This window comes from Schistosoma mansoni, chromosome 1, assembly GCF_000237925.1.
Source record: "Schistosoma mansoni strain Puerto Rico chromosome 1, complete genome".
Lineage (NCBI taxonomy): Eukaryota > Metazoa > Platyhelminthes > Trematoda > Strigeidida > Schistosomatidae > Schistosoma > Schistosoma mansoni.
Window position 1 is genome coordinate 64,971,267 of NC_031495.1, and position 13,133 is coordinate 64,984,399.

Here is a 13,133-nt window from a genome sequence, read left to right on the forward strand (position 1 = left end):
CCGTAGTCAGCACGTAGGCTATCACTTGCCCTCCATGGATCGATGAGGAAACGCAGAATTTGTTGAAGCGTAGGAAACACTTCTTGGACTTATTCTTGTCGACAGGACGTGCATCATTTAAGTATGAATATCAAAAAGTCTGGAATATATGTAAGAAGACCATATATAGATCTCGTATCATTTACGAACGACACATGGCGTATGATAGCCGTACTTGTCCAAAACGATTGTTTTCGTACGCAAAATGGCGAACGAAACTTAGTGATGGTATTCCCGCGTTACTGTTTACTAGCTGAATCAGACCGGGTAAAAGCTGAGACATTTTCAAACTATTTTATTGAAGTCTGCTCTACGCGTAGTGCTACAAATACTTGTCCCAATCACACCGAGATACCAGCCATAGGATCTGTATGTGTGGCTGCGGAAACTGTTCTTCTATTGATAACTAACCTCAAGCCTTGTAAGATACCGGACGACGATGGGTTACATCCACGCTTGCTGCCATCGCCTGCGAACGGTATTTCAGGACAGCTCGCGACGCTCCGCAACATGTCCCTTTCACTCACCCTACCCCCTAGAGACTGGAAAGACGCTATATTCAGTCCTATATTTAAAGATGGTCAGAGACAGATCGTATCGAACTACAGGCCTGTCAGCCTAACCAGCATAGTCGTTAAGCTATTTCAAAAGACAATTTGGGTAAAGTTACTAATTAATATAGACTTGTGAAATCTGTTAACTCCCGGGCATCATGAGTTTCGTGACAAACGTTCATGCTTGACTAACCTACTTATTAAGAGAACAGATTGGGCAGCAGTTCTAGTTAACAGTCTGTTTGTCGGTGTGATATTCATAGACTTTAGCAAAGCGTTTAAAAAGGTTTCACACTTACGACTCATGCAGAAGCTCTCGAGCTTCGGAATAAATGGTGCTGTACAGGAATGGATAGGAAACTTCTTATGTGACTGCAGACAGAGTGAGGGTCAATGAAACGCTATACGAATGAAAGCCGCTTGAAAGTGGTGCACCCCGAGGCTACATCTTAGGCCACCTACTTTTCCTTCCCTACGTTAATGAATTACGGCTATTACTTAAGTCACCGACATTATTGTTTGCGGATGATGTGAAAATCTGGAGAACAATAAGAAGTGAGGCTGATCGTTGTCATCTCCAAGCTGAATTTAGTGAATTGGTCAGATGGGCTCGAGGTTGGGGATTAGAACTTGTTGAAATCCCTCGTGCTGAGAATTATATATTGTACAAAAATATAATAATCGATAAAGCGATCAATAATAATGATAGAAGTTAATTCCAGGAAGAGTGTGCTCATGCACATTAGACACGGTAATAGTTACCATTATACCATTGATGGTACATCTCTTACACGTGGAGAGTGGGAAGGGGATTCAATCGAAATAGTTAATTCAAATGCATCCATTGCCATGGGCCTGCAGGAAGCAGTATCTTTACCATCGGAACTCTTCCACGACAATCAAAATTGTTCGGAAAAAAAATTAAACGCGGATTACAATTCGCATATTGATGCTGTCCAAAATCTTACTAAAGATCCGGATGCTTTGGATGCAGAAGCTTTGTTTGCATCATTCGCCAAAAGTAAACCACCTCCTCGCGCGTTTAATGGGAAGCTAGAGACATTATTGTTTTTCGCCCCGGAATTGTTGCCTAGTGAACAATTCAGTTGGAAACCGAATTTCGGTGGTGAATGTCCTGGTTCAAAGTTTAATACCAACACAGCTTCAATTGTAAGTCCTCAACAGATTAGTAGTAATGCAGATGAACCACTTCGACCACAAAATGACTCCCGAAATGTTCAAGCATCCACAGGTCGACCAGATTGTAGTCCGAAGCAGTTTTCGTTCCCGCAAATATCCCATCCCCGTCGCCACTGTTATGTCCTGCAGGTTGAACGCTATATTCAGTTCCTAAGCTATTCGGATAACCCCAGGTCTAGCACTACTCAGCGACTTGAAGACCAGAGAGAAGACACGAGCATCAGAGAAACACTTTACTGCAAGGTTCATTCATGTACAGAAAATATAGGAATTTTTATAGTAATTTAAGAGTCCTTGAGTTTTACTGAAAGTTCTAGAATACTGCTAAACATAGTAGCAGTGTATTAATCGGCCAATCAGGATCTCCACATGTGACTTCATTCACGTTATTTTAGTACCATAACTTCACATAACTTCTAATTAATCGCTGATTGGTTGAAATGCTCCTTGATGACTCACGAGCTTGTCATGTCGCTTGCGAGAAAACTACAGGGTCATCCCAACAAAAGACATGGGAGCAATAATAAATCACGACTTGAAAACAATTACGCATCTCAACGCAGCTGCTTCCAAAGGTTATCGTGCGCTATGGTCAATTCGCCGAGCATTTATATTCTTGGACGAGAAGATGTTTCGAATTGTATATCACACCTATGTAAGACCACACTTAGAGTACTGTGTCTAGGCAGCTAGCGCATGTCAGATAAAGGATACTGACTCACTTGAACGTGTTCAGCGTGTGGAAACAAAATTAGTGAAGGGTCTTTCTAAATTCCCCTATGATGGACTTTAAAACGCCTAAGCCTTTTCGCCTTGTCGTATCTGAGGATGCGAAGTGAACTTATACTGACATTTCGTATCTTTAATTATGATTTGGGTGTTAATATGTCTTATCTTTTTGCTCCCTCCAGCGTTAATAATCTCCAAGGTCATAGTAAGAACGTTCACAGACCGCGACCTAATAAGCCTAAAGTGGGGTCTCATTTTTCTCACTGAGTGGTCAACGACTGAAACGCCTAACCCGAACAAGTGGTGTCAGCCCCATCAGTGAATATTTTCAAAGAGAATCTGAACCTTCTTTTGAAGGTCATCTGTCAGGATTAACACAGGTTCAATGATCTACTATCCTAATTACTGAAACTGACTATTTGAGCGGCATCTCAGTCTTCCGTATTAACGATAGAAAGTCTATGAACCTATATTATTCCTTGCAGTTTGTAACACTGTGGAGGATCAACACCGTTTTGAGTATATCAACAAGAGGTGCTGGTATTACGTGTTCTGTTAGAGAATTCCAGTTATTCACTAATTTGACTTCATTTTCTGAACTTTCTTCGAATGTCTTTTCAAATGGTCAGCCCTAGACGGAAGTAAAAGATAAAGCATATCAATACCAAGGTCATTGTTCAGAATACGATAAGCCAGTGTTAGATCACCCCGTATTCTACGGTAAGAATAACGGAAATAAGTTGAGGTGTCCCAGTCTGTCTTCATAGGATAGGAAAGATAGACCGTTTACCATTTTAGTCCCTCGTCGTTGGACTCCTTCCAGCATATCCACCTCATATTTGAAACAATGACTAGCTGCTTGAATCCCATATTCCAAATGTGGTCGCACGAAAGTTCAGTATAATAATCCAAACATTCCTTCATCCAAATACTGGAAAGATCTACGAATAGACCATAATACCCTATAGCCTTTTGCGGCAGCAGCCTTAAGTGAGTGGCAGTTTTGATATCATTACTTAGTATGACTCCTAAATCTTCATGGTTTCTTACTTTGGGTAACACGAATCCACATATCGTGTAGTAATACAGTTCATCATAGTTATTTAATCGCGTCACCACACTCTTGTTAGGACTCACTTCTAGTGACCACCTGTCCATCTATCCCACCAATGAGTTGAGAGCATCCTCTAACGCTATTCTATCTGACATGCCGTATATGGGTCTCCAAGCCTTTATGTCATCGGTGAAGATTAGAACGGATGACTTAGCTACAAATGGTAATTCATTCAACAGAGAAGAACCTTGGTTTACATCAAGACGTGTGGGTTTGGATACATAATGTACTAATGAATGCTCCATTACCGTTACCAGGATCCTACTATCGAAGGAGTTTATAGATCCTCCTGTGGTCATCTCAGTCCAACTAATGTTAGGTGCATTAAAGTCTCCCAATATCGAGCGTCTGTTATTCGCACTCCATAGCTGAATATGCTGTAAAATAAAGTCGTCAGCTAAGTAGATTGGGCTGCGATAGATGACACCGTGTACAAATGTACAACATCCGATAGTGAACTCACAGCTAATGACTTCGCAAGTTCCACTATCATGGCTATGTATAAAAGGACTCAACCTCCTTTCCTCCATCTCCGTCTATCACTTCCTAGGCAGTGGTTTCCAGATAATTCTGGAGTTATGTCGAAGTCATGGACTAACCAAGTTTGCGTCACAGCTACAGTGAGTTGCTTTAATTTATTCACTGACGCTCCTAGTTCACAGAATTCATGTCTTAGACTACGAGGGCTGGCATAAAAACTCCTAGGTAAAAAGACCTATTCACACAGGCCTTGGTAGCATTCGCTTCCAAGACCTGACTATTCGAAAACCCACTGATCGGAGATTTTCCTCACCGTTTTGTAGACGGGTTTCTAGTTCAGCTAGTGCCGTCTTCTTTTATTCTATCTTCAAGAGACATATGAATTCTTACTGGAATGTCAGAAGTATCGTCACTACGAGTACTACTCAACAGAAGATCACGTTACTTCTCCGACCCTAAGATTATTTTAAGGAGTCTATTTCGTCGGGGTTGAACTCTATCGTCGGTGCTCTTACCTATTCTAATCAATTTTTTGACCTGAACTCCTTTAGAGTTATCTGGTAAGATGCTACGAATATATTCTCTGAGCTTCTCCAAATCATGGGCGTGTCTAATTTGGGGATCGGGATCGTTTGACTCCAGCAAATTACAACAATACTCGATGACATTAAATTCTTCTCAATCACGCCAAGGTGGAGTTCTGACTTGCTAACAGAGTTTGATAGTGTATTGTGTGACTCAGAGTGAGAGATCACCAATGACTTGCAGACCAAGTGCGTAATACCCATAGTTTTTTTCACTTCTTTTTCTCCTCACTGCCCTCCATTTTTCATCACTCGGGAGAGCCACATCGGGGCTATTTGGGACATTGACGGTTTTATCCGGGTCTTCAATTTCCACTAGAGATTCATGGCTACCCATGTCAATATCAAGTGATGCTTCACTCCTCGCTAGTTTTGGTGGGGATTTCACTTTTCCGTCAACCATAGTCGGGTGTGTAATGCGTCCTGTAAGAGCATGTATAACTCTGACACATTCTTCACTGTCAGTACTTGTGTTACCAGAGCAACCACCATCTTTCTTCTTACACGCTAAAGCTAATAGGTTCATAGCAGCTTCGATTAGTAAGGTAGTATTTGTACAGTAGAACATGCAAAGCCAATGCGAGTTAGGCTTCCAGCATCTTTTGTATGCGGTGGGAAGTAAACGGGCACACGTCTTATGGAACCACTTTTTGCAATCATCACATTGCACTCCTTCCTCCACGGGAAATAAATAGTTCGGCTGTCTACATTTATAAGTACTGACAACCACTGTAGTCATACTAGGGATTAAAACGCAATACGATCACGATATGAACACAAGTGTCAGAATCAGTGAGGAAGAAAGTACCAAAAGCTAAAGTTTAGCGAAATTTCAGACCCTAACCGAAATACCTCGAGCTAAAGTAGACCAAGAATTCTTTTTGATGCAACAAGTACACTAAAGCAACGATAATCAAAACAAGTACGAAATCACTGCTCTCTTTGAAACGCGCGCGAAATTGATCTCAAGGTGTGGCCTTGAGCATGCGAATAACATCAACCGGGCAATGCCTCCTGATCCTTCAAAGGGCAGTGGTTCTAAAAGTAAAAACACCCAGAAATCTTCGTATGTTAGAATCATTATTAATGATGAAATTATAGGAAGGAAAATATAAACCTATATGCTATTCTAGAAGTAGATAAGAACGCAACAGCTGAGGAAATTAGAAAATCCTATCGTAGAGTACGTTCATCTTATTTTAATATTCTCTCAGCTCGCACTAAAATATCACCCGGACAAAAACCTGAAAGATCCTGGGGCTTCTGAAAAAGTATAATGCATTTTTCTTGAAAAACAAAATTGTAGTTCAAAGAAGTCAATAGAGCACATTCTATACTAGCGAACGAGCAGAAAAGGAAATTGTATGACCGGTATGGAGCTCTGGGAATTTATGTCGCGGAGCATATTGATGAGGAAGACTGGAAGCCGTATCTTGCTCTACGCAACCCTTGTGTACAGGTATGTAGTGTTAATTAAATACCCTAAGAAAAGGGGTTTGAAAACAATCTCATAGTTCATTTTTCGTGGTCTTTTATTCAATTAAAATGTCGTTAACTCAGAACTATTGTGTTCGTTTGAGTAATCTGCAGATGTTTGATAGTACGTAGTTCCTAGCCCACTACCTTTTTCCAATCACTCGTGTAAATTTCCCATCGCTTGTTTCTGTCTAGTACACAGACCAGCAGTTATTAGTTTTAGGTGTGACAAAAGGCCGCTTATTTCCCTTTTCGCATCGTCAGTTCCTTTTGAAACTAATTAGTCATTGAGCTTTAAAAGTTCTATATATATATATAATGCTGTATATTGGAAGTACAGAGTCGAAAATGTTACACTAGGCATTGTTCCATTAGTTAGAGTCACTTAAGTTTTTTCATACAAGCATGCTTGTAGATTTCAAATGCCAGATTCCGGTCAGTGAAGTCCCAGAATAGATTGCCTTTAGCCCATTTGTACCAATATTTTCGTGTTCATATAAACAAATAAATGGGCAGTAAGTAAGATTCACCATCAACTTGAAAGTCACATTTGTCGTGTATGATATCTGATACCGTTGCTGCTACCTTGACGTGGTGGTCGGGCTTGCCTATCGTGATGAATCAACCGAGCTATACTGGCTGGAACAATCGTTCCTCAAGGTCCTACCATGCCAGGCAGGTCGGTTGAAGAGCGGTGAGACTAAAAGCAGCAAACCCAAGGTCCGAAGGTGAAGTCGTACTGCTGACTGTACAGAGGTGTGACAGCAGTAAGGTGTTTCCTTCAGACAACCAGCATGACAGCGATGCTGCCTTCCCACAAGGAGGGGTGGGGTTAGAAAAGGTCGACCCTAAAAATGCACACCTTGCCGTATCCTACGGATATCCGTCTCCGGCGGTAAGGTTTTTTTTTGAAGAACGGAGCTAACACAAAAACTACCCACAAAAAGGTCGCGTGTGACCGACCTCAAGCAGTTGTCCCTTGGGCACTGCGGTCACGCTCTCAGGTCATTAAGACCACTTCTAACCCAATTTCCTTTTCAGGTACCTCTAGAAGAACCCTTCCACGGTGTGGGCAACCGGGAAGTGATAACTGCCCTCATACCTCTAACAGGACTCAAGACCACTGTATTCATAACCAATCTTCAATTCCTACTATTCCTTCTACCTTGACTTTCAACACTAGACTTCCTCTTCCGGTTTCCTCCTCAAGTGTCACCATGGCCAACGATTCTAGTGCGCGAAACGCTGTCCCAGGTCTACTAAAACCTCGCTCCAAACTACACATTGGAGCCTTCAACGTACGTATCCTATGCCAAATCGGTCAACAGGCCTCCTTAGCTAAAACCCTAGAATCTCGTGCCATTGATGTATGCTGTGTCTCCGAAACACGCATACAGGATCCCAGTGTGGTCATTCACTTGACCTCACCTCGCCAAAATGGACAGCCAACGAAATACACCCTCCGTGTATCTGGCGACCCGTTGGCTAGTTTCTCGCGGACTTGCAGGTGTAGGCATAGCATTAAGTACAAGGGCAGAACAGGCACTACTAGAATGGATCCCCGTTGACAGTCGCCTGTGTACTGTCCGTCTAAATGGCTCCGTAGGAACTCGGAAGGATAGGGACACACGTCGTTGCCTTTTCGTCGTTTCTGCCTACGCTCCCACTGACTGCAGCCATGATGAAGTGAAAGATGACTTTTACAGAAAGCTCTCTGAGCTTCTTCAGAAAGCTAAGCGCTCAGACATAGTAGTAGTAGCGGGTGACTTTAATGCCCAGGTAGGCAGCTTAAATCAAACAGAAAGACATTTAGGTGGGTGTTTTAGTATTCCGGCTCAACGAACCGATAATGGTGATCGTCTGTTGCAACTATGCTCAGACAATCGTTTATTTTTAGCAAGCACTAATTTTAAGCATAAGGAGAGACATCGTCTAACATGGCGGCCACCTGCACCAAACCAACGATGGACTCAAATAGACCATATTGTCATCAGTCATCGTTGGAGAGGCTCAATAGAAGATTGTCGCTCGTATTGGAATACTTGTTTAGACTCTGATCACGCTTTAATACGAGCGCGCATTTGTCTGCGCCTCAATGGACGCAGGAAAATTACACTAAGAAGACCCATTAGGATTGAACTGGAGGACGAGAAAGCCAAATGCGAATTCCAGAAACAACTGAGTTCACATCTAGGCAGTTCTGTAAACGAGACTGACCCAGATGCTGCTTGGAAAGATATACGAACAGCTGTGGAAACAGCAGTCACATCTATTAGTTATTTAAACCATAGGGTTCCAAAAAACCAGTGGATTTCCTCTAAGTCTATTTCACTGATGGATTCGCGTAAACTCATCCCATCAGGCTCTGAACATGACGAAGAGCGTAAACAAATTAGATCTAGGTTAACTAAAAGTCTAAGGAACGATCGTGAGCAGTGGTGGGCAACGAAAGCAAAAGAGATGGAAAAGGCAGCGGCTGTAGGCAACACCAGACAACTATTCAGACTAATAAAAGAAACTGGAATTAAGAAGTCAAGTGTAAGTGAGACAATCTCGGAAAAAGACGGAACCCTTATCTGCTCTCAACCCAAACGTTTAGAACGATGGGCGGAACACTTTAAGGAGCAGTTTAGCTGGCCTTCAGCTACTGCACAACTACCCACTATTCCCAGAAAACCTGAATGGAACATTGAAGTAGGCCCCCCGACCCTACTTGAAGTTCAAAAGGCTATAGGTAATCTGAAACGAGGAAGAGCAGCTGGTCCAGATGGATTGGCTCCAGAGGTCTTTAAATATGGTGGTCCAATTTTAGCGATTAGGTTGACTAATATTCTGGCTAAAATCTGGGAGACGGACGTAATCCCATCTGAGTGGTCACAATCTCTGATTGTCCCAATATATAAGAAGGGGTCAAAATCATCATGTGATAACCATAGAGGAATTAGTTTGACTAATATGGCATCTAAAATACTTGCCTCAATAATTATCAGGCGCCTAACTAAGACTCGTGAACTGCAAACACGAGAAAATCAGGCTGGCTTCAGACCTGGTCGTGGCTGTATCGACCACATATTCACCATTCGTCAAGTTTTAGAGCACAGACATGCTTATCGGCGTCCGACAATGATAGTTTTTCTTGACTTGAAAGCAGCATTTGACTCTGTAGACCGAAAGGTTCTGTGGCAGTGTCTGTCATTGAAAGGTGTACCTGAGAAGTACATAAACCTTGTGAAGGCTCTTTAGTCGAACACTACCAGTCGAGTGGGAGCTTGTGGCGAACTGTCATCTGATTTTACAACCTCAAGTGGTGTCCGTCAAGGTTGTCCACTATCCCCATTTTTGTTTAACTTCATTATAGACCTGTTGCTGGAAATAACACTCTCTTCGACTGAATTTTCAGGAATTGATCTCCTACCAGGGGGACCACTAAGCGACTTAGAATACGCAGATGACATAGTCCTGTTTGGTGAAGACGCTGGCAAAATGCAGAGTCTTCTGTTGGAACTCAGTAATAATGCCAGGATGTTTGGGATGCGTTTCTCCCCATCCAAATGTAAATTGTTACTCCAGGACTAGCCTGCGTCAACACCCGAACTAAGGATAGGGAGTGAAGTAGTCGAACGCGTGGACAACTTCACTTATCTTGGAAGTCTGATCAGTCCTAATGGATTGGTGTCTGACGAAATCTCAGCACGGATTCAAAAAGCTCGTTTGGCTTTTGCCAACTTACGTCATCTATGGCGAAGACGAGATATCCGTCTATCAATTAAGGGACGAGTATACTGCACAGCAGTTCGCTCTGTTATACTTCACGGCTGTGAAACATAGCCATTAAGGGTAGAGGATACTCTTAAGTCACTAGTATTTGATCACAGATGTCTTAAGAATATTGCCAACATCTGCTGGGATAACCGGGTAAGTAATAGCGAGGTTAGACGCAGGGTATTAGGGAATGATGGTAAATCAGTTGATGAGGTGATAAATCTTCATCGACTGAGATGGTTGGGCCACGTGTTACGTATGCCTGAACACCGATTACCACGACGCTCTATAATGACTAATATTGGGTATGGTTGGAAGAGAGTTAGGGGCGGCCAAACCAAAACATGGAATCAGTGTTTGAAGTCACTAACTTCTAGTCTGAGCCATGTTGGCAGATGCAGACTACCTGGTTGGGGTCCGCGTGACTATCGTAACCAATAGTTGGAGACTGTGTGTGATATGGCTCAGAATCGATCACAATGGCGTAGGTGTATACACTCTTTATCTTCCCTTAAACCTTGAGATTAAAATTGCTTCATAACGTTCTTCCTTGCTATACTATATCCTTATATACAACCTATAATTTATATACTACCACCACCACTAAATTAACTATTTCTATGAATCCGGTGTTCATCTTGTTGTGCTAACGAGGTATGGCAACTTGGACCGATGCATATATGTGCCTGGTCCTACGTTGTAGCTGACTGACTGACTGAGTTTTTAGTATTTTTTGTGAAGTTTTGCATTCAAAACGTGCGCCATTAATTCCACATTATTGTCCGCAGGGATATAATACAGTTTTAGTTATTTATCTATTTCGAAATCACATCAACTTGAGACTCGACATGAATTTGGAATAACCGATTATTATGCCGTATTACACAATGACAGTCAGTCGTGTACTCGTTTGGTTTGATTATTTTACGATCGGAAGAGTTGTCTATCAAACGAGATCAAATTGCATAAAAAAGTGCTCATCCTAAACTAAGCATGCTACCGTGATCCTTATCGTAGCTTAACCCTCTAATTTAACCAGATTGTGATCAATAGTTAGCGATCGTTGTTAAATTAGCCTCATATCGGTCGCACTCACTCGTTACTTCATTCTGCCTTCTGAGTTTCGTCACATACTTTCTAACACTCAAATCCATTCCTTTTTGAATAACACCCTCTCTGTGTTAGTTTTATTACTATAATTGCTGCTGTTATTTCAGATGATCTGGCATTCATATCATTAACTTCAACTTTTTGCTGATATAAGTTGTGGCAACTTAGGTCGACACACATGTGCCAGATCCTGGACTTATTATAAACTACTGACTGACATCGTCATTTACGAGTGCTGAGATGTAATATGCATGTTAGTTTTCTCTACCTATTCATAATGATTGCTGTAATAGAATCCGAATCAAAAGAATCTCTTGGCGTCGATCCACATAATTGCTGACCATTATGAAAAAACTAGTTTTTTTATCATTGTCCTTAATACTGTCTAACTTTGAGGATGCTTTGTAAAGTATAATTACTCGTACTGTGTTCTGCTTTATTTGTGAGTCCCTTTCAAATAAAAGTTTTTCAATGGATTTTAGTGGATAATAACTTAAAAATACAGTTTGTATTATTATTATTATTATCGTCTTCATTCTAAATTTTTTCAGTTTCCTGAATAACTCTCCCCTTTTTTCTGTTTACAGTGCCTTGCTTGTACGTGTTTCTTGTTGACATGCTGTTGTTGTTTCCTCTGTTGTTGTTACTGTTGTGGCACACTTTATCCAAAAACTCCCCCTGTTCCTGATGAAATGAATGAAGTAAGTTCTAATTATATTATAAATCCGTATAAATGCTTTCTTTATGCTTCTGAATGGTTTTATTAGTGGTAAGATTTAATTCTTACTCTTTCAATGTGGTTTTAATATTCTAAAATTTATATTTACCTTGTAGAAAAAAATTTATGTATTTGAGTGCAACGGTCATTTGAGAACAAAGCAAAAATTTATATAAATAGATGGTCTATCTCTGAGTAGTTTGTTTTACTTGAAAGTGTTTTGAATGGTTGAATTTTCACTAACATACTGGAGCATGATCCTTTAAATACAAGTGTGGGTCCCTGTTGCCCATTATTTTTACAAACATGAAACCTACTACGTCAGTCTGTTTATCTACCAAGGATGGTATTAAAAAATACCAAGTTTAATATGTAAAGAGTCTGTTAATGATGGTAATTATGATTTTTATGTATAAATCACTCATTAATTTAAACCAAAAATTGGATTAAGTCTAATGAATGTGTGACGGCTTAAATTGGGTCGACTAAGAAGTCACACATAATAATTTCCTATCCCGGGTCACCCGAATCTGTTTACTATCCTATCCTACATTTCTACAATATGCTTTACTATTGCTGAGAAGTACCCGAGTGAAGTTGAATTCAAGTATGTGCTATTGGACATTGACCATCATGGGTTTTTATGGGTTGATAATATATTAACTGTTTCAGAACAGTTCAATTAGACCTCAATATTATTTCTGTTCAGTTTCATACATACGGTGCAACGACATAAAGCAGTGATATAGTATTAAAGGTATTCAACTTCCATCCAATAAGTTATAAGTCCAACCCCCACTCCGTCCATATCTCTCTGGGCAACTGGATAACACCACTATCCCTCACAATTATAGTGTAACTCAAAACTTAGCTTATGAATTTGCGTCTGGTAAATACGTTATGCCTATTCAATGAAAGAGATGCATAATAGAAGTTAAACTAGTAAATGCCAAAAAACGGTATCTTATTTTCAGAAGGGGGTTTTGTGGAGATTTTAGTAATTTTATAGTTGAAATCATGAGTCAATTGAAGCTAGACCACCATGAAAAGCCTGGAAGCATTGGACGGCCGTTTCGTCCTATTGTAGGACTCCTCAGCAGTGAGCATCCACGACTTCGCCTCGTGAGATTCGAACCCAGGACCTACCAGTCGCACGCGTGTGCGCTTAACCTTTAGAACCACTAAGCTGATATCCAACGGTGTTAATGTCTAACTTCAACCAATCCACGAAATTAAGCAACCGTCCACCATTGTCTTCAGTGAGTTACTATCTCACAACAGATCTGGTTGAACTCCACTGGTCACTGCTTCTCACTAGAACTCCAGGGAATACCTCTTGAAGCCAGTCACTAGTGAGCATATGTGAT

The 13,133-nt window shown here is 41.0% G+C and overlaps 1 protein-coding gene across 1 annotated transcript in view; it reads left to right on the forward strand.

Moving 5' to 3' along the window:
* Positions 1–1,442: 1,442 nt before the first annotated feature.
* Smp_000850 (putative DNAj domain) overlaps positions 1,443–13,133 on the forward strand; it is a gene marked incomplete at its 5' end in the record, with an annotated part of 14,453 nt that continues 2,762 nt past the window's right edge. Inside the window, 6 exons of the mRNA XM_018795213.1 lie at positions 1,443–1,876; positions 5,671–5,766; positions 5,802–5,883; positions 5,915–5,971; positions 6,007–6,159; positions 11,636–11,749. Coding sequence (XP_018649548.1) covers positions 1,443–1,876; positions 5,671–5,766; positions 5,802–5,883; positions 5,915–5,971; positions 6,007–6,159; positions 11,636–11,749 — 936 coding nt within the window. The remainder of the gene's footprint in view (positions 1,877–5,670; positions 5,767–5,801; positions 5,884–5,914; positions 5,972–6,006; positions 6,160–11,635; positions 11,750–13,133) is intronic.